General features: G+C 45.7%; 2 protein-coding genes across 2 annotated transcripts in view; both read right to left on the bottom strand.

The window, feature by feature from the left end:
• The window catches only part of LOC136303899 (serine/threonine-protein kinase PAK 3-like), a 124,809-nt gene that overhangs the window by 83,751 nt on the left and 21,557 nt on the right, over positions 1–19,501 (bottom strand). The gene's annotated exons all lie outside the window — the stretch shown is intronic.
• Positions 7,286–18,653, bottom strand: LOC136303882 (transient receptor potential cation channel subfamily M member 8-like). Its single transcript, XM_066207581.1, has 3 exons — positions 18,650–18,653; positions 8,331–8,449; positions 7,286–7,615 (listed from the first exon to the last, which is right to left on the bottom strand). The coding sequence occupies exons 1-3, from the start codon at positions 18,651–18,653 to the stop codon at positions 7,286–7,288; spliced, it is 453 nt and encodes a 150-aa protein (XP_066063678.1).

Below are 19,501 nucleotides of genomic sequence, written 5' to 3'. Positions count from 1 at the left end.
ATATCTGCTGTCTTGGTTTGGGGAGACAGGCATCTGCCAGGTAATAAAAAGAAAACAACTGGAGTTTCCTTTGGAATGGAGAGTGTAAACTACACCCTCCACCCCTTTTTTCTTCTTTTTCAATTATAAATTTACAATCAGAGGCTCTTAGGCAAAGATTTGGGAAATAGGAATAGCAGTTCTTTACTAGAATGTATTACAAAGCAAACAAACAAAAAAAACCCCTACCAAACAACTACAGCATTAGTAACAAACAAAAACAGTACTAAGAACCTTGAGGGCTTTGTTTCACAAAACCCAGGGCAGTTTGGTTTCGGTGTTCCTGCAGGATCCTCAGAGCACCAAGCTGAAAGAGTGGAAAAGTCCCGGGCTGGTAGCTGGGATGGCAGGGTGTCCCGGCAGGCAGGGGCAGGATGTCCCGGCAGCGCAGGGGGTGCAGGGTCACACTGCAGCAAGACGAGCAGCGCCGAAGGAGCTGAAGGCGAGGCAAGGCCGGCCCAGCTCCCGCGGGTGGCAGAGAAAACTCTGGATTCAGGCCGAACCGGTGATAGTCGATTTCCAGGACTGGATCCCTTTGGCCACAGTGAAACTCTTCCAGCCAGCAACAGCCTTTCTCTCTCTCCCCGAACGCCGAACGCCGGAAAAAGAACAGCCCGCAGCTGCCTCAAGCTCTGTCTTTTACCTGCCTTATCTCCCTCTCCAACTTTGTCCACCTCTTTGTTTCAGTTAAGGACTCTCCAACTCTCCAACACTTGGTCTCCTTGGTAACTTCTGGAGAAAAAATTCTTTAGAGAAAGAAGGAACAAACCTAACTCCCAACATCTGCACATGTATGTACAAATACATGTTTACACATGTGTATCTCTAAATTTGAGTATGTGTGCATTTATTCCATCTATATCCACAAATATATCTATATAGAAATAATGTGATGACTTAACATCTTGCCTGTGAGAGGGGAATAAATGGCAGAGCACTTTTTTCGAGCACTGATGCTTGACAATGCTGCATTACTTTGAATTGGGAACTGACAGACCCACACATCCCTGCAAGTGTCAATGTTATAATGAAGAAACGTGATTATGTTATCTGTGTCAGGTAGAGGTTTGGCCAATCACTCAACGCTCATCTTCTTTCATCACATATTAGCTTTGTTGTGTTTTAGGTGCTTTATTTTCAGCGGCAACACCATGTTGATCAAACTACAACTCTCATTCCATTTAGTGAGGAATAGAACATCCTTCTGTTCTCAATTTAGGCATCTTAAAAGCATTCTTGAAATACAAAATCCTCTGTCAGCTGGGCTGAACAGCATGATAATAATGTTATTTTTCTTTCTAACACAAGATCAAAGCTTCAGACAAGGTGGCATATATCTTGGATATTCAGCCTCTAAAAGTCAGGTCCGTTGAACCCAGAGATCGCTTGTTGCTGATTTTAGAGTGTAAATTTGCTTGTGAAGGAAGCATCCAGTTCCATGGCAGTATTTAACCACTGTCCTAAGTTCATGTACCACTGAGTACTTTGCTAAAATGTGAGGGATTTTCCTCTGATGTACTGTCATTTGTTTTAGTACAGAAAATGAGCATGAAGCCAAGGCTCTGCAAGATCTGCAGAGAAAGCAGAAATACCGAAGAATTGTCAATCCAGCTCTCTTCAGCCTAGCTTTTAAATTTACAGGGAGGAATTAATATTTGCCTTCTTTCCACTCCTTACATTGTAACTGTTCTGCATAAATCTAGGAGAGGCTCTAACCTCAAGTTATTAGCAGTCACTGGGCAATTTACTCCTGCTTTCCTTCTCCCCTTCCCCAGCTCCATAAAAACATTGTATTTCCCTCTTACAGTGCCAAAGTGCCTAACCAATGCATAAGAAGGCTCTAAGCGTGGATTTGGCCTCCAAAATACTGTGTTGGTCTGGCCTGGGAGGACATGAAATGCCTCAACATTCACTGCAAGAACTTCTGCTCATGACCAATTGTCCGATAAGATATTAATGTCTCCTCACAAACTGCAAGAACTGCGGTCATTGAGTTGCTGTCTTCCAGAAGGGCTGCAGGCAGACCTGAATCTGGATTCCTTCTCTCATCTAAGAATTTCTCATCACCAGAGATGACAGAAGAATCACCTGAACCCTCTGTCTGAAGACTCGATGAGTACAGGAGAAAATCTTTGAGCAGCCATTGAAAGTGAGAGCTGTTTTAAATCCCCAAATCAGTCAATCAGAAATAAAAGGAATCATGACAGAAGAGCTGGCCATGTTTCCCATGGCAAAATTCTGAACTGATGGAATGTAAAACTTTTCACTTGAATTAGTGCAAGAGCACTTAAGGGCAATAGTCTGGAGAAAGAAAGCATTTTTCATTGGAGTAACAGAAGGGAGAAGGGGCACTTCTAACCATGCTAACTGGGAAAGCAAACTCACTGATTTTCCTCACTGAACTGGTCAAGAGCTTTCTTTCCTGCTTTATTTAATTTAAACATGGATCTTCTGTGGCTCCACTGCATTGCACACAGATGGAATGCTTTTGTAAAGTGAAAAGAGAATTGCTTACTTGTCAGCCTGAATAACCTCAGCTATCATGAAGAGACTGCTTACATTATGCTTAATGGAAGTTTCATTCCTTTTGTCCCTTCATCTTTTCCCTTTATCTGAGTTTTGTTAGAGTCTTAATACTCCTGTCATTTACAGGAATGTCCTGGGCACAGAAAAGCTGCCTCAGAAAAATAGCACATCACCTTTTCTTCCCTGCTGTGCAGCCCCCTATGAAAGCTCCTGGGACTCTTCAGGGGGTGCCTGAAAAATAGGAGAAAAAAGCAGGACGTGGACAGGAGGGAATGACAGAAGCCTGCATTCACGTTAAGTGCTATTTATTAAAGTGAATCCCCAGTGAACACAGCCCCCACATACATGAAAGCACAGAGGATTAATGACAATCGCCTCAGCAATGACAGAAGCAACAAGTGGCCTTCCTCCACTGGCCTTGATATTACCTGTCAGACTCAGTGCAGCACACATACACACATACACTCACCGTATACGAAGCAGCCTTGCCCTGGACCTTGTGGCTGAGGTGTGTGGGTGCAAATTATGTTGAACCTTGGATTTCATTATCCACAGGGCAAAGTGATAAGTCACAGAATCGCAAAATCCCTAGGTCAGAAGAGATTTTCGAGATCATTGAGTCCAACCCAGCCTTAACACCTCGACTAAAGCAAGGCACCAAGTGCCTCACCCAGTCTTTCTTTAAACACATCCAGGGATGGTGACTCCACCATCCTGAGCAGACCATACCAATACTTTATCACCCTTTGTGTAAAAAGCTTTTTTATACTATCCAGCCTATATTTCCCTTGGCACAGCTTGAGACTGTGTCCTTTTGTGCTGCCTGTCAGTTGCTGCCTGTGTGTCAAGCCCCTGCATGTGCTTTCTTACTCTCAAGATGAGAGAAACTGAATTGGGGTAGGAAAAGGAGGCTGAGCTCTAGAAACGCTGCCCTGTGAGCTTGCCCATCTTTCTGCTGGTCATCACTTCAATGGATGGGCTGATGCACTCATCAAGAGCATTTCATGTGACCTGGCTGCAGGAGCAGGCTAAAAGTTGCTTTTACCACACTGTTGAAATAGACAATTTTGCACGTGGAGATTAACAGTCCTTGGATGTTTTGGCCATGTTTATCCAAATGCCTGCTCATTAATAACTCAGTGGGAAGATCTACAGTGAGCTATTGCCAGGTCTGCCATGGCCTCAGAAAAACGCTTCATGAAAAGCACCTCAATAAAGGGCACACTCTCTTTCTGTTGGAAGGTGTGCAGTTGTCTAGGAAATTGCTGTGATATACTGGGATTCATGCCCCCAAAAACGTGAGAGTCCTATTTTCATGCCTGTTCCTCTGTTGCATTTTTCCCTTTTCCCACTGAGTTTGTTCCAGCACTGTCTTGGGCACCAGCAGGTGCAAGAGCAGTTCACACCCTGAACATGAAACCTCCCGTCTCCTGCTACCCTTCCTTTGACAGCTGAGCAGGAAAGAATGGTTACCCACAGATGGGAAATGAAGGTGTGTTGCCATCTCCCCCATCCTCTGAGATGGCAAGACATGGAAAGATGACCCATCCTAGGCTTTTGTGAGAACTTTGAGTTCCCCTTATGAGACACATGTTTCAGAACTAATGTAGAAACAATTTAAGCTAAAAGACCTTTCAGGATTGTCCCATAGACAACTTCTGGATGTTGTGCTTTCTTTTGTGCCTTCTTTTGTTTTCAGCCCAAAGTTAAAGACATTACGAACAATTTCCCCTTGCAGAAAAGCTGAACATTTCCAGTTTCCTGTGACCCATCCCTTCTCTCATCACTATACCAATAAATGCCCCCACCGTTTGATTAGGTGTTTCCAGCCCTATGCTACCAGAAGTAGTGAGATTGAGAATAACTGGAGACTTTGAATTAAAACATTAGTGGAAACAAATTGTAATGAAAGACATCAACAGAATTTTGAACCTTGATTTCATTTTACACATAGGAACTGGAATTGCTTTAGTGGAGGAAAGTATAATTTTTTTGGAGAGTTAAGACTTAGCAGTCCCCAGAGCAGGACAATAGGGGGCCACTGTGCCAAAGTGTCAGTCCAGCTCTTTAGGTCTGAAGACAGGAAAAAAAGTTTTAAAAATTCACAGTGACAACACAGACAAGCTTTTTTCATCTGTCTGTATAGAAGAAAGAATTACTACTTCAATTTCTATCTGAAACTTCAGGAACAGGCTTAATGGGACTCTGCACCAGAACTTGTCTCTCTGAAGAGGAATTTGCTGCCTCCAGGGTCAGGAATGCGGGAGAGGGTGGAGGAGTGTTCTGTAGTTGTCCTTGTGGACTTTCAAGGGTGAATCCAGGCTAGGAAGAGTATTAATTTGAAAGAAAAGTAGTAGAAAAGTAGATACAAAAATGAAGATAGATTTGCCTCTGAATCCTAATGTCTTTATCCTTGGGGATTTTGATTCCGTTACAAACATTAGCAAAGATCAAGGGCATATTATTTCAGGGCCAAGTCTGTTTGGAAAGAAGTCAATTCAACAAATGTGGAAATCAGCTAAAGAATTGAAAACTGATGTGAGATATTCAATGGAATTCTCAGATCTTTTAGGAGTCTTCCCACACTTGACTTGGACCTTCAAGGAACTTCTTGTATCTTTTAAACCCAAACCTACTCTCTCCACTTATCCTCGTAGATCCACCTAGCCCTTCCTTTGCACATTTTGCCTTTGATACTCTTTCAGAATATCTTCTCCCCTTCCTACCATGCTTTTTTGGAGGCACAAAATGCTGCCTATTATCTACCTAGACCACCAAGAAAAGATGGAGAGCATTCTCCCCATTGCTTATTTTAGCGTCCCCTTCTGCCTTTCACGTTGTCTATTTTTACTGCCTCTGCCAGTAGGGAAGACTCAGACAGATGGCAAGTACTGGATTTTTAATGAGGAATGGATGTGTATGGCAAACCAAACCTCACCTCAGAGTCAGAGTGGCATCCAAGGAGATGTTCTTAAGAAAATCCTCCTCAATGAAAATTAAAGGAGGATGGTTTACCCATTTTCTAAAATTAAGGTGGTTTTTTACATCTATTCTTCACTGGCTGTTGAACTGATGCATCTCAAGTGAGAAAAGAAACAAAAAAGACAATTTGGCCATGCAGATGGAGTCGACAGTGGGAAAGAGAGACATGAGATGAGACTAGTTTCAAATTTCTTTCTTACCTACTTGTCCAAAGAGACAAAGCTCATGTTTTCACAGGTTAAGAGGCATGCCTGCACCTGTGCATCTGTGTATCTTCCTTCCTAATATTCTTTCAGTGACATTGCAGACTGCATTGTCTGAAGCTATTATATTTCTAGAAGGTTTATGAAAAAGCCTTCTGAAGTTCTACTAAGCCAAGTACAAAGTCAGGCACTTGAGCCAAGGCAATCCCAAGCACAAATTACAGGCTGTGAGGAGACTAGATTAAGAGCAGCCCAAGAAGAAGGACTTAGGAGTGTTGGTGCATGAGAAGCCCAACATGTGAGCTCCCAGATTAGAAAGCCTCTGTCCTTGGCGGCAGCCAAAGAAATGGGACCAAAGCAGGTTGAGGGAAGGCATTCTGTCCTTCTACTATCCTCTCATGAAACCCCACTGGGTCCGTTTCTGGGCCCTTCAGAATAAGAAGGACATCACCTTGCTGAATCACGTCCAGAGCAGGTCATAGGGCCTGGTGCAGCTCTCCTGTGAGAAACGGTTGACAGGCGTTGTTCCGAATGGAGAAGAGAAGGCTCTGGAGAGATCTCAGAGTACCTTCCAGCAACTAAGAGTGCTATAAGAGAACTGGAGAGGGCCTTTTGATGAGGGCATGGAGTGATAGGATAAGGAAGAATGTTTTCAAACTGAAAGAGGCCAGGGCATTATTAGATGTTTGAAAGAAATTCCTCTCTGTGAAGGTGGTGAAGCACCGGCACAGGTTGCTCAGAAAAGCTGTGGATGCCCCATCCTGGAAGTGCTCAAGGCCAACTTGCATGAGGTTTTAGGGAATCCGGTCTAGTGGAAAGGGTCCCTGCCCATGGCATGTGGGTCACACGGGGAGATCTTTAGGGTGTCTTCCAACTCAGACTGTCCAATGATCCCGTGAAGCAAAATCTTACTATCTGCTTGCCTTGCTTTGACTCCGTTCCTAACTGGCCTCTGCTGAACCCCACTGGCCCCTTTGTCTAACTATGCACAGCAGCTTTTGCTGTCATGGTAAACAGATGGTTTGATGAGCAAGGTCCTGCAATCATATCTAGCAGAGCAGACTGCACACACTCTTCCTCCTCTTCCTCTGTAGTTAAAATCAAGAATATAAAGGCCATTTGTTGTTGCTCTGAATAAAAAGCTCCATAATACTGAAACCATTTAGAGGTTATTTTGGGTACACAAAGATTTTACCATTATGTTTAGAGTTCCTCTAATTGTGTTAGAAACAATATGAAGTTCCAATTGAAATATGAAATGATATCTGCTGTATAAAAACTGAAAGGAGTTACATCACAAGTCATGAGTTAGAAATCGAGCTGGTTGCAGAAATTTACAAACTCTAAAGGTACAACATGTGAAGGATAGAGGGCCCAAACCACCTTTCTGTCTACTGCCTGGAATTGGTTAATCAAAAAAGTTAATGTGAAACAAAGACATTTTCAAGAAAAGCTTGTAAGCTACAAGCAAAAAACAATTGCAAATCATATATTTAATTTAATCTTGACATTTGCAGTTAAGAGTGAATGACTTATTATGTGGTGATGGTTATGTGGTAATGCTCCTCACTCACTGAAAGCTGTATCTCCATCTCCTCCTTGCTGTTTTTGTAATGTCTTTTGAAACCTCTCTGGAAATCCTCCACCATCTTCCACACGAAGGTGAGGAGGGCATCGTTGTAGGGGTTCTTGGCAATCTGCAGGTTCCAGAACACCAGGCTGCTCAAGTTGTTGGTGTATAGCTTCCTCAGGACCCCTGTGGTGAGGAACTTCCGCAGATTCAAGCCGTTCTCCAGGAAGAGCCAGACAAATTTGGGCCTGTCTTTCACCAGGGCTGTGAACATCACATCCTGAAGGTCAGCAGCCTAGGAAGAACTGGAAAAGCAAATGTGAGGGATCACATGTGAGACATGTAAATTTCATCTATGGCCTGATACACAATCACTGTCACACTTTCATCAGAATCAGGCCGGGGGCTTTTTCTGTGCACAATTGCCTTGGCTAGATGGCCCAGAGCATTTCTGGCATGGGCAGATCACCTTTCTAACCAGTGATGATAGAATGGATGGATCATCAGCGAATGATGGAGCTGGCTCTATGGATTATCCTGACTGAATGAGTTGGAAAGGACCCACAAGGATCATGGAGTCCAGCCCCCGGCCCTGCACAGACACCCCAACAATGCCACCCTGTGCATCCCTGAGAGTGTTTCTCAAATGCTCCTTGAGCTGTGGCAGCCTTGGGGCTGTGCCCATTCCCTGGGGAGCCTGGGCAGCACCCTGTACCCTCTGGGAGAAGAACCTTTCCCTGGTCTCCAGCCTGAGCCTCCCCTGGCACAGCTCCAGCCATTCCCTGGGGTCCTGTCCCTGTAACAGCAGAGATGGGAGCTGCCCCTTGTGAGGAAGCAGCAGCTGCCAAGGAGGTCTGACCTCCTCTTCTCCAGGCTGAACAGAATGTGACGGTCAGTGCGGGAGCAATAGACACTCTCTTGACACAGAGGCCCAGGTGCTGAGACAGTGGCTCCTGCTGGGATGTGTCCCTCCCCACAGCTCCCAGCACTCCCTCAGAAGGGGGCTGCACCTGCCAGTTTCGGTCATTGGTGAAGATCTCGTCGCTGGCCAGGTCCAGCTGGTTCCACTCCAGCAGCAGTTTCAGCTGCCCGTTCCAGTTCTCCCTGTCGTGCTCCTTGGTGCTGAAAGCTGCAGGCGAGGAACAATCTCTGGGTAACAACCAGGCACATTTATCATTGCTGCTTCTCACACTGCCAGGACAAGACTTCTTCCAAGTGGCTTTTTCCCCAGACTCATGCACATCTTCCTGACTGGGGGCTGGAGGCTGCTGGAGGCTCAGGGATGTATTTATGGTCCAGGAGCACTTCCTAACCAAGATCAGCACAAGGCTTTCTTCAGGCTGCTCAGAGTCCTGCACCCTCTACACCAGGGAGATTCTGCAGGATTCCCAAGTGGGGCCCGACCAGCATCCCCAAGACTCTCCAAAATGCCTTCCCAGTTACCTGGTTTGGATCTTTCCCACGCTCAGAGATCCCATACTGCTGTTGTAGCCTGCCCACACCCCTTCAGCAGAAGAAGACAGGCTCCAAATTGAGGCAGGAGCTTAGCTCTAGGGAGATGGCACTGCTCTAAGGAAACCTCCTCTAGGGAATAAATAGCCATCCCATTTCCATTTATTATTAAATTCCCAAACAAACCCAGAAAAACAATTATTTGCCTTGGTACAGAGCAAAGGAAATGGCATTGCCCACAATTGCATCTCCAGCTTCTATTCTGATCACTGTCAGTAAATGAAGGCTTTCAAGGACGTCTTTGATCTACAAAAAAAGAGAAAAATTCCCTTTCAAAGCTTTCAAGGCTGTTTAGTAGCAGATCTTCTAGATCCTTTAACAAAGAAATTTACCACCGCATCGTAGCAAAGCTGCTTCTCATCAGTCCTGGGTTTTAACAAATTTAAACAAGCCTAAATGGAAGTAGATAATGAGTTGGATTTTAAAGTCACCAAAGGACAACATTAATTATCCTCTGAACATACAGCAAAGAAATGTGATTCCCCGATGCAGATCATCTTTAACACCAAGATATCATCTCAGTAATTAGAAGCAGCAAGAAATTTCCATTAATGTCATCCTCTGAGTATCACTTTGCAAAGCAGAAGACCACACAGAGGCAAAACAAAGGCCTTGCTTTGGTTTCAAACATTTTCCTAGGAAGGCATGAGAAGAACCTAATTCTTTTAAGGAATCAAAGCTCTCCAGGAATGAAAGTCCACTCAGTGCTACAAAAGTAGCCCAAACAAATGAGTAGATTGCAAAAGGGCTAATCCTCCCCCTGCTCCAGATATCAAAGTGGCCAAGAAAGTAGAGCTCTCCCCTCTTCTTCTCTGCAGGAGAAGCAGGATGACTAAGAGAAAAAGTCCCAGCTATTCCTTCAGTCCTCCATCACCAAAGCTGTGCCATAGCACAGGTGCTGCCTTCAAAGTGACCCCAGTTCCAGCCTAGACCTCTCACCTTCCAGACAACTCCTTCCCCAACACGCCCAGCAACAGCAACCCCAGCTCAACACCCTGCCAAGACCCGCAGCTGTCCCCATGCCTGCGCAGAGCTTTCCCACCCCCTGGTTCCCTGCACGTGCCGTGGCATGGCACTCAGGAGGATGTGCTCCAAGGCCTTCCCCGCTAGCAAGCTCAGGCTGCCAGGCCTATGGTTCCTGGATCATCCTTCCCACCCACCCTTCCCGTGCACGGCTGGTCCATTTGCGCTCAGCTCCGACTTGGCCGCTTCAGCAGGACTGCTGCTAAAGGATGGAGAGCAGCCTGGCAAGCTCCTTCTCCAGCTCCCTCTTTACTCTCGGGGCAGGTAGAACATGCCACAGGAAAGCAAGCAGTGCCAAAAGACTTGGGCCAGCATCAGGCACATTGAGGAATGAAACAAGGCCTTTGTTCGATGGAAGGAAGCACAAGCAATTGACAGACGTGAAGAGGACTTAGCACAGATATCCAGAAGTCCTTAGCACCAGTGAACATCAGAAAAACCTGGGAGCCTAACTTGACATGAGAGTGACTTGACAAAAAGCTTGAGACATAGCCTTTGGGAAGACCTAAGGGCGGCTACAGAATCAGCCCTGTGCAGGGAAGGCATGAGGAAGATGAGCTGCTTTGGTGCGCTGAGACTCCTCCTGGCCAGCAGGTGGACATTAACTTCAGGTCTAGGATTCTGACGCAATGTGTTTCCTTCTAAGCCCCTGCCTATGGAATCACCTCAGCAGTCTAAAGACGGAAGGGATTTTTTATAGAATTCCTACAGAAACCCACTGAAATTTGGACGTGGCGAAGAAGCCTTGTGCTGGGGTGCAGAGCCCTAACCTCCTGCCAATAAAAGAGCTCTTGGTGGACAATGCATTTGTCTGCTGATTTCATTGAATTCTAGAGACCTCTCAGGACTGCTCTATCCTGAGGGAAGGCCCTTGGCCTTGAGCTGTAGGCACCCGCGCAAGCTTCAGATCAGCTCCCTCAGCTTCCAGGACCTCTCTTGGCCGGCATCCTGACGGGGAGGCAGGACCGCTGCCAGGCACTGCTGGGACCCAGCAGGACAGGACCGGCTGTCTCGTGTCTACGTAGCAGCCCCTGACACAGCCAGGGTCATCCCGAAAGCAGACAAGGCTCACGTGTCAGCGCAGAGGGGCAAGGAGCGCTGGGCTCCTCTCAGGGTGTCTCAGCTGGGCCTGCTCCACAAGACGCCCCCATTTGAAGGCCTGCTAATGCCCAGCTGCCAGAAATGCCTGCCTTGTTCTCTCCAAGATGCAGAGGAAGAGGCAGGGAGCAGGGCCCATTGGGAGGCAAAGCTTCCAAGCCTTTTCTGAGGCCACGCACACACCAAGAGCAGCCAAGACTCTCCCTGCTGCCTGGCCCACACAGCCCAGCTCGGTGCTGGCCCTCTGGGCCGCAGCAGCCTCCAGCAAGCAAGAAGCAAATGCATATTGCCAAGAGTTGAAGCACAGCAGACAGGTAAGATGTGAGACGTGTGTGCTGGAAGGCCTTTGAATTCACAGCTCTCCAAGACAGCTTTGGGGCTGGCAGCTGGACAGAGATGCTCCTGCTCACACCTTGTCACAATCCGCTTACACAAGCCGGGTTCGTTTTAGGGGTCTCAGAGCGCAAAAGACACTGTGGGGGACAAACTCAGTTTACTCAATCACAAATGCACCTTTATTTAGTGCCAACAAATGCGATAGTGGGGAGAGAAAATAGTAAGAAAGACAGAAAGGAGGGGAAGGGGATTATAGCTTCCAACATGGAGGTTCGAGTCCTCAAGGCTTTTGAAGATGCCTATAGACGTGATCTTCTCCAGTGGGGATATCTCAAAAGTGAGCGGGGGTCTCCAGGGTTTTTATAGTCCTCTCCGAAGCAACAGGCAGTTGGCCAAACAGGTGGGGGAAATCATTGCAGTGTGTTCACTTAGAGAACTCAGAACAAGTCGGTCATCAGCAGGTACAGTGTCAACCAGTACAAGTCAGCAGGCGCAGTCACTTCACCGTGACTTGCCCATTGTTTCTGCTCAGGTTCTGATGTTCTGATATGGATGCTGGGTTTTTCCATCGAACACACCTGCAGGCAGCACTTGGCCGACATCCCACCTCAGCCAGGCCAGAACTTCAATGTTGAGATTTTAAAGTCCCTTTTAGGGGTTTCAGTCTCTGTCCGTGACGATGGTTGTGAGGCAGATGAGGGAACTTCAGGCCATCTCGTACACCACCCCGTGACTCACAATTGTCGTCAAGAGAGCTCCTTCAGCAGGGTTCCGTAGTCTTGCAAAGTCTTCAGGACTCATCCATGTTAGTAGCATATTCTGGAAAAAACAGAGACAGTAGAGAGCGTGTATGAAAGAGAGAGAGAGTGAGAGAGAGAGAGAGAGAGAGAGAGAGAGAGAGAGTAAGAGAGAGAGAGAGAGAGGAGAAATAGGAAAAGGAAATAGAAACAAAACAAATCAATCAATATTGATTAAAACAATTTCATCAAAATAATCAAAACAAATCATCAAATTCCTTAAAGTTATAACAATTTTCAAACAAAAGCTTAATTTTGATTACAATATAACATAATTAAAACAAACAACAATAATCAAAACAAGCAACCAACTAGTTCAAATTAAGCTGCTGTTGGAGGTCTAATTTTCACTCTTAGGGTAGTACGTCTTGTGTCAATAACTTTGGGAGCGTCTCTTGCAAAAGGGGTATTGGTTAAACTGTGCGCTTCCATTATAGATGCCAAGTGGGTTAACTTCTTCATCATTTTCCAATTTAGGATGTATAAAATGATTGCTAAGACAAAACCAATCAAAACCAAAACCGAAAGAACAACAGGGGGGTGACATACTCTGTTCAGGATACCTGTGGCAGCAGGTGACCACCCAAAAAGGATATCCCACCACCTGTATTCAGCATCTTTTTTGACCCTTTCTAAAACACAATGTATTTCTTTCACATCATGATGGACTGTCACCAAAGTGTTCTGTCCATTTTTCTTGACCTTTTCCAAAATTCCTACTAAGTCTTCGTGAAGCAACAATTGCTTAATTAAAGTCAGATTCATTCCAATGGGGGCAGATGTTATCCGGTGAAACAGGGTAAAATGTGATTGTAAAATGTGATAGCATGTAACTGGGGCTGAGCAAGAAAAGTCACATCCTGTAATTGGGGTAAAATTGCAGACACAAAAATTTGAGTGATTTTTAAGATTCACTCCTATTTCTTCTACAAACACTACATCACAAGCAGTCCTTACACAAGCACGTCCATTGCCTATATACACAAGCACTCTTTCAGGACTTTCGTTAGGGTGTACTTCAAAATGACAAATAGTTTGCTCTGTGTCCAAACAAATGTCTTGAGCTATGATTGCATTACTCTCACAGATGAACCCTTGTTTTTCACAGACAATACATGACTCTAAATTAACAGTTTGCCATTTCTCACCATTTTGATAGGCCTATTCCCTATGCTCGGAAAGATAGAGGACAGCTCTATCATGATTCAGTCCTAATGCAATGATGAGGAATATCGAGTGCAAAAAGGCATTACATATGGTTAACACAAAAGCTGTGACTGTTGGTATTGGGGTTACAAGTAAAGTTCACCAACTTCCACCAGGATTGGAATTCCTTTTCAAAATCATTTGCATTGTCCCAAATTATTTTCTGAATTTCAGTAGGAAAAGTGCCTTCTTTTCCTTCCCTTATGATTGAGGCAACAACTGTCTGCATCCAAAGCTGTGTCTGGGTGCAGCTAAGAGCCAAAGAAACATTGTTTTGTGTAGCACCAAGTGCATCGATTAACATTTTGTGATCATTCACATTCACCTTTTCCCAATTTGATAATGTGTTTGATAGCAACCACTGATGTGTCCCCAAAACCAATAAGGACAACTGCAATGGTTGCTGTAATTCGGTCAAATCCCTAGTTGTAGAAGCCAATTTGTTCATTAATACCTCTAAATCAATACTGTTCAAAATTCCCAATTTAAGATATTTATCATGGTTTATATGGCCTTCATGTCCCTCGGAGTTCTCCTGTAAAAAGTAAGCACAAGAGAATCTGCCACCAGAAGGCAGAAAGTTAGAATAATGGAAATTCTCCAATGTGCATTTATTCAATACTCTTTCCCTAGAGCATCAAAGGTTACCCATGTGTATTTATTCAGAGGGGTTTTTAGCACTAGTGGTACCTCTCCCTCCGTGGGGAGGTCCACCAAAACAGGTTGTCCAGGGTAACGTGCTGGATTCTTGGAATCACTTGGTCCCCGTAGTGAGGGAACTATGCTTGGAGCTGTTGGGCCAAAAGGAAAAGCATCAGTAAACCAAGGATTTGCTGACTGTTCGGGGGAAAAGGGAGGGGCTATAACTGAGGCAGGTTTGTCTTGGATGCTATCCAAGTTTTCTGCTTCTTGTACTGCCAGTTTTTCCACAGCTCCTTCAGTTATTGAGAAGATGTTACAATAATGTTCAATCTGAGCATACCACTTTCTTACTGAGGCTGTCTGGGCCACCCCATCAGGTGGGGGAGTCCCAGTAGTGACTGACTTAAAAACTTGGAAAGGTCTTCTCCAAACAATTGGTTGTTGTGGTACAATCTTCTCTACTTCTGTCAGAGCTAGGCTAACCACAAACAAGCCTTTTTCCCAGGTAGTATACCTCTTTTCAGCATCTCTGAAACCACGGGAATAAAAACCAACAGGCCATGTCGGACCCTCAGGACCCCACTGCCATATGTGTACTGACAACCCTGAGGAAGCAAATCCCCATTCTACCTGAAAAGGATCTGTTGGGTGGATAGGGCCTAGGGCCTGATGAGCTGTGGCTCCAAAAATCAACAACTGTGATGCCTTTTCCTGAGAAGGGCTCCAGTCCCATTTTACTCCCTTTCTCAACAAATCATAAAGAGGTCTGGCAATTATGGAAAAATCTGGAATGTGTTTTCCCCAAAACACTAATAATCCCAAGGCATGATGTAGATCTTTCCTGGACTCAGGCACTTTAATTTGATCTGAGGAGGTTAGGGTGTCAGGTGGGATACATGTCAGACCTCCTTTCCACCGGATACCCTGAAATTTTACTTCTTGAAAAGGCTTTTGTAGTCTCTCTAAGGGGACCTGCAAACCAAGGCTTTCTAAGTGGGAAGTTATTTTCTGTTGAACACCCCCACTTGCTGTGTTTTATTGTTAAAACTTGTGCTAGGGAGTGCTGTGGCTTGTTGCCCAAGGCTTGTGGAAGAGGAGGTGCGCTGGGTTGTCGGTTGGATGATTCCGACACAATAGGTTTGGGACAGGGCCAATTAGAAATTATTTTCGCCAATTTATCATACGGCTATTTATCCATTACTCTCGTGGAACTCCCCTTTTCAGCCCTAGCAACCACAGCTGCTGCCGGTTGCAAATTTGTTTTCCCTTTTCTGGGTTTTCATTAGGAGAAGCAATGTGCCTGACTCCTCTGGGTTTTTCTTGTTTGTCCTCTGAGTACTTCACTGGTCCATATTTTCTACTGTAACTTATTAACTCTTCTGCTACCTCACTCCATGTCCCAACTTTATGACTGCTGTTACATTGTGATCTAGGAGTTGTGAAAGGTGAGAAGTCAGTGGAACCAGTTTGATCTCTTGTATGTCCAAGAAATCTTTCAAGTCTATCTACCGGAGAGATAGATGCTATTGTTTTCTGAAGAATTGCTGTTGGTTTAAGAGACTCTGGCAAACCTCCAATTAGGGGGGGTCATAATCTCAGGTTTTACAGGCTGTTGCAATGGTGACTCATAGCCAGGGATTAATTTCCATTCATGTATCATTTGCAAGCACGCCGCTTGGTGTATGTTTTCTAGGAGTTGGTCTGAGGTGCCAACTATTGCCAGAGGGTCGCCCCTCTCAAGGGGGTTTAACCCCCCTGCCCAGTAAGCTGCACGCTGTGTCAGGGACCATGGAGCAGGCGTATTTCCTGTTGTTAAGAAAACTCCATGTCCCCAATAGCCACTTGCTTCTTGTTCACTTAATTTAATTTGGTCACCCACAGTGAGTGAGACTCTAAAAACATACTCCGTCTCTGATTCACTAGGGAGGCGGGAGTATTCTTTCTTTAATTGAGCTAATTCAGTGGCTGTGTATGGTATTTCTTTGGTGGTTATGTGGGGATCATGATCCTCTTCATTTATATAATTATATTCTGTTTTAATGAGAGGTCTCAAGTTGGAGCAACAGTGTTCCCCACAATTTTGCATGTGTACTAATTCTTTCTGAGGATATATTTGTTTAAGGCTGTACGTCTCCTTTCCTTCTATTTCTGTGGGTGAATCTGCAGATTTTAAGTTTTTACTTCGCCCTTCTGCAAGGGAAATCTGCAGCAAATAATTCTGATTTCTTTCCTGTTCTAATTGTTCTTTCAAAGCTTCTACCATATTTAGCAGGGATTCTATTACTGTTTTTTCTTCACTTACCCGTTCAAAACGGGTTTCTATGGCTGCCGAAAGGCAGGCCCCCAAAACTGAGCAAAGAATGCTTTTATTTCTGCCCAGTTTGTATCTAGCATCATGTTGCAAAGAATATATTCTATCTACAATGTTTTCAAAGTTAAACCAATTATTCTGTGCCCACCTTTCTCCGTCTAGAGAAAGTCTAGCACCATGTTTTGCTAACAAGGCATAAAATGCATACTTATCTTTTTCATTCATTTTGTGAAGGGACCAAAACCACTCTCAGGGAGGTACTCTTCAAGTTACACCAAAGGCACAGCTAAAACGGTGTTTCCCTTCACTTCCCTGGAATGGGCGAGGAGACCAAAACTGCCTGGGAGGTTCACCTTAGTTACAAATAGTTGTCTCCTCAACTACACCAAGCAGCCCAAAACACAAAAATTAACTGCAGTCCCATCTTTTGCACAATGAGATCTTTCTGAGAAATCCTGATGACAGGGAGTGCTATTCGCCTGGGTGTATACAGTTTGCGGGAATTTTCCCTCGCCCCCCTTGCTTTCTAACAGCGCTCACCGAAGTGGCGTGCTAGGTGCTGCTGAGACGAGGGTCCTTCCCCTTTTACAAACGATATAAAACCCGCAACCCCTCTGTCCATCAAGATCCTGTCCGTGACACCAATTTAATGTCACGATCCGCTCACAGAAGCGGCGTTTGTGATGGTCCGTTTTAGGGATCTCAGAGCGCAAAAGACACAGCGGGGGACAAACTCAGTTTACTCAACCACAAATGCACCTTTATTTAGTGCCAACAAAGGCAATAATGGGGAGAGAAAAGAGAACAGTAAGAAAGACAGAAAAAGAGGGGAAAGGGATTATAGCTAGGATTAACGTGGAGGGTCAAGTCTTCGAGGCTTTTGAAGATGCCTATAGACGCGAGTGTCTCCAGTGGGGTGATCACAAAGTCTGTGGTTAACTCAGGGCTCCTTAGAGTCCTCTCCGAAGCGACAGGCAGTTGGCCAAACAGGTGGGGGAAATCATTGCAGCGTGTTCATTAAGAGAACTCAGAACAAGTCGGCCGTCAGCAGGTACAGTGACAACCAGTACAAGTCAGCAGGCGCAGTCACTTCACCTTGACTTGCCCAGTGTTTCTGCTCAGGTTCTGATGTTCCCATATGGATGCTGGGTTTTTCCATCGAACACACCTGCAGGCAGCACTTGGCCAACATCCCACCTCAGCCAGGCCAGAACTCCTGTGTTGAGATTTTAAAGTCCCTTTTAGGGGTTTCAATCTCTGTCCTTGAGGATAGTCGTTAGGCAGATGAGGGATCTTCAGACCGTCTCTAACACAGAGATGTCGCAGCACAGCTGGTCTGTAGCTGGACAAAATAAATCTGGTCATAAATCCAATTGGGCTAACCTGGCTTGTTCTAGAAACAAATCCCTAGGTCAACAATTGAACTCAAGCAGAGACCTCAGACAACCCCATCCGAGCCCTGGATGCAAACACATCACTGGCCAGAGAGCTGGGCAGTGCAGAGATCCCAACTAATCAGCTATCCAAGCCTGGGAAATTCAAAGCCCCTCTAAAAAGAAGCTGTGAACAATAAAAGGAGCTGTTTGCTGACAACCTTTGGTGCGTGCTGTGTCATGTGCCTGTCTCCAACCCACGACCCTCACGTAACAGGAGAATTCTGTAAAACGCTAATTGCAGTGGGTTTAGGATGAGGTCAGGCTCAGTGGGAATGCCCAGGTTTGGGAATACAGCTAGAGAGCCAAGCTGGGAGCACTGCTTGGAATTGGCTGGTGTGAGCAGCAGGAATGTTGCTGGCTGGAACATTTTGAAGAGCTGGAGAAAAGAAGCATTTTGTGGAAGGCCACCAGCTGCCCTTTGCCAGCAGCAGAAGGTGTGAAGGTCCTCTTTGAGGGCCGTCTCTGCACAAGGACAGCCTGGCCTTCTCCAGTACCCAACCATCTTTCAGGCTTTTGGGCTGGCCTTGTCCCTCACTCTGGAGAAGCAGCTTGCTCTTGGAACTCACACATGCACAGTTTCTGGCTGGATTACTTTGTCTTACCACAGACAGCCCTGGAGACAACACTGCATTGAGGCTCAATCCGCAATAAAAGGGGATTTTGTTCCAGCTTTTCCCTCGCACCAGTGAGCAGCAAGCACACCTGGGCCTCCTTCAGGTCTCTGTGTGGGCTGGTAGTCAGCTTCTGTTGGCAATTTAAAGCTTTTCCTCTACTTTTGGCAGCAAAGAATGAAGCATACCCAGGTGCACCCAACCCCAAGTTTCACTCTAAAAAATGACAAATTTCATTCTCCTCTATTCAAGCCGTCAAGAAAACAAACTTTCTTGAGTGAGCTGGGCACAGTGTCCTCCAAGACCATTCACGAGTAGGACATGTTCCAGGGGAAGACTGGCAAACCCAGAGTTTACCCATGCTTAGGAAACCTTTGCAAAACCTTCCCACCTCTAGTGGTGTTGCAGCCTCCTGAGCTCCTGGAGGCCCCAGTCCCCTCAGGCACAGTTTGGACAGGAGGGGGACGGTTCAGTTTCTGAGACGTGGAGACAGGAGAAGGAACAGGCTGCAAACACTGGTACAAGGGCAGGGCTGCTTCCATTTATGGTGCCAAGTGGCAGCACAGAACCTTTGATTGAATGTGTGGGAGGTGCTGAAGGGCAAAAATTATCAGTGATAAGGACATCTTCACTTATCATAGCAAGGGAAGTGAAAGAGAAAGTGCAATCTATCTTTCATGGAAGCTGTTCAGTTTTTAACAAATTATTTTTGCTGAAGACATGCCTAGGCAATGGTGATTTTAGAGCATTTTGTGACTCTCAGAGTTATCCTCACACCGGTTTTGCCACATTTTCTCTCTTTTCTTTCCTGGTGAAGGATTTCTCCTGCCCAGCTGGCTTCTGGTTGGAGTTCTACACTCTGGAGTCCCCGAGTTTTCTCAGCAGCCTTTGCAGCGAGTCCTCAGCCAACGTGTGGCTCTGCTGCCATCCCAAATCTGTGCCTGCCTTGCCCAGCCAGGGCGCAAGTGGGGCATGTGCTGGGCATGGCTGGAGAATTGCAGGGACAAAGTCCTCCAGTGTTGTCATGTTCCGCCTGGTTGGCTCAAACCTTGTCACTCCACATTGAACCCTGCCCCTATTGCTTTGGTATTGGCTCCTGCCCCCAAAACTCCTCCCTTGGCCCTTCCCCTTCCAAGCTACTGCAAAGGCACTGTGAGGGGTTCTGCTTCCTGCTCGGGGTTAGAGTTGGAGTTTGCCTCAGGAAACGAT

Source organism: Chamaea fasciata, unplaced genomic scaffold, assembly GCF_029207755.1.
Source record: "Chamaea fasciata isolate MVZ Bird 193981 ecotype frontalis unplaced genomic scaffold, bChaFas1.0.hap1 SCAF_42, whole genome shotgun sequence".
NCBI lineage: Eukaryota > Metazoa > Chordata > Aves > Passeriformes > Sylviidae > Chamaea > Chamaea fasciata.
Note: the sequence above shows the minus strand (reverse complement) of the source record. Positions and strands in the feature narration are given on the sequence as shown.

Coding starts and splice junctions, on each gene's coding strand:
- LOC136303882 (XM_066207581.1), bottom strand. Junction 7,616..8,330: donor CCAATGACCGAAACTGGCAG/GTGCAGCCCCCT, acceptor AGTTCTTCCTAG/GCTGCTGACCTTCAGGATGT.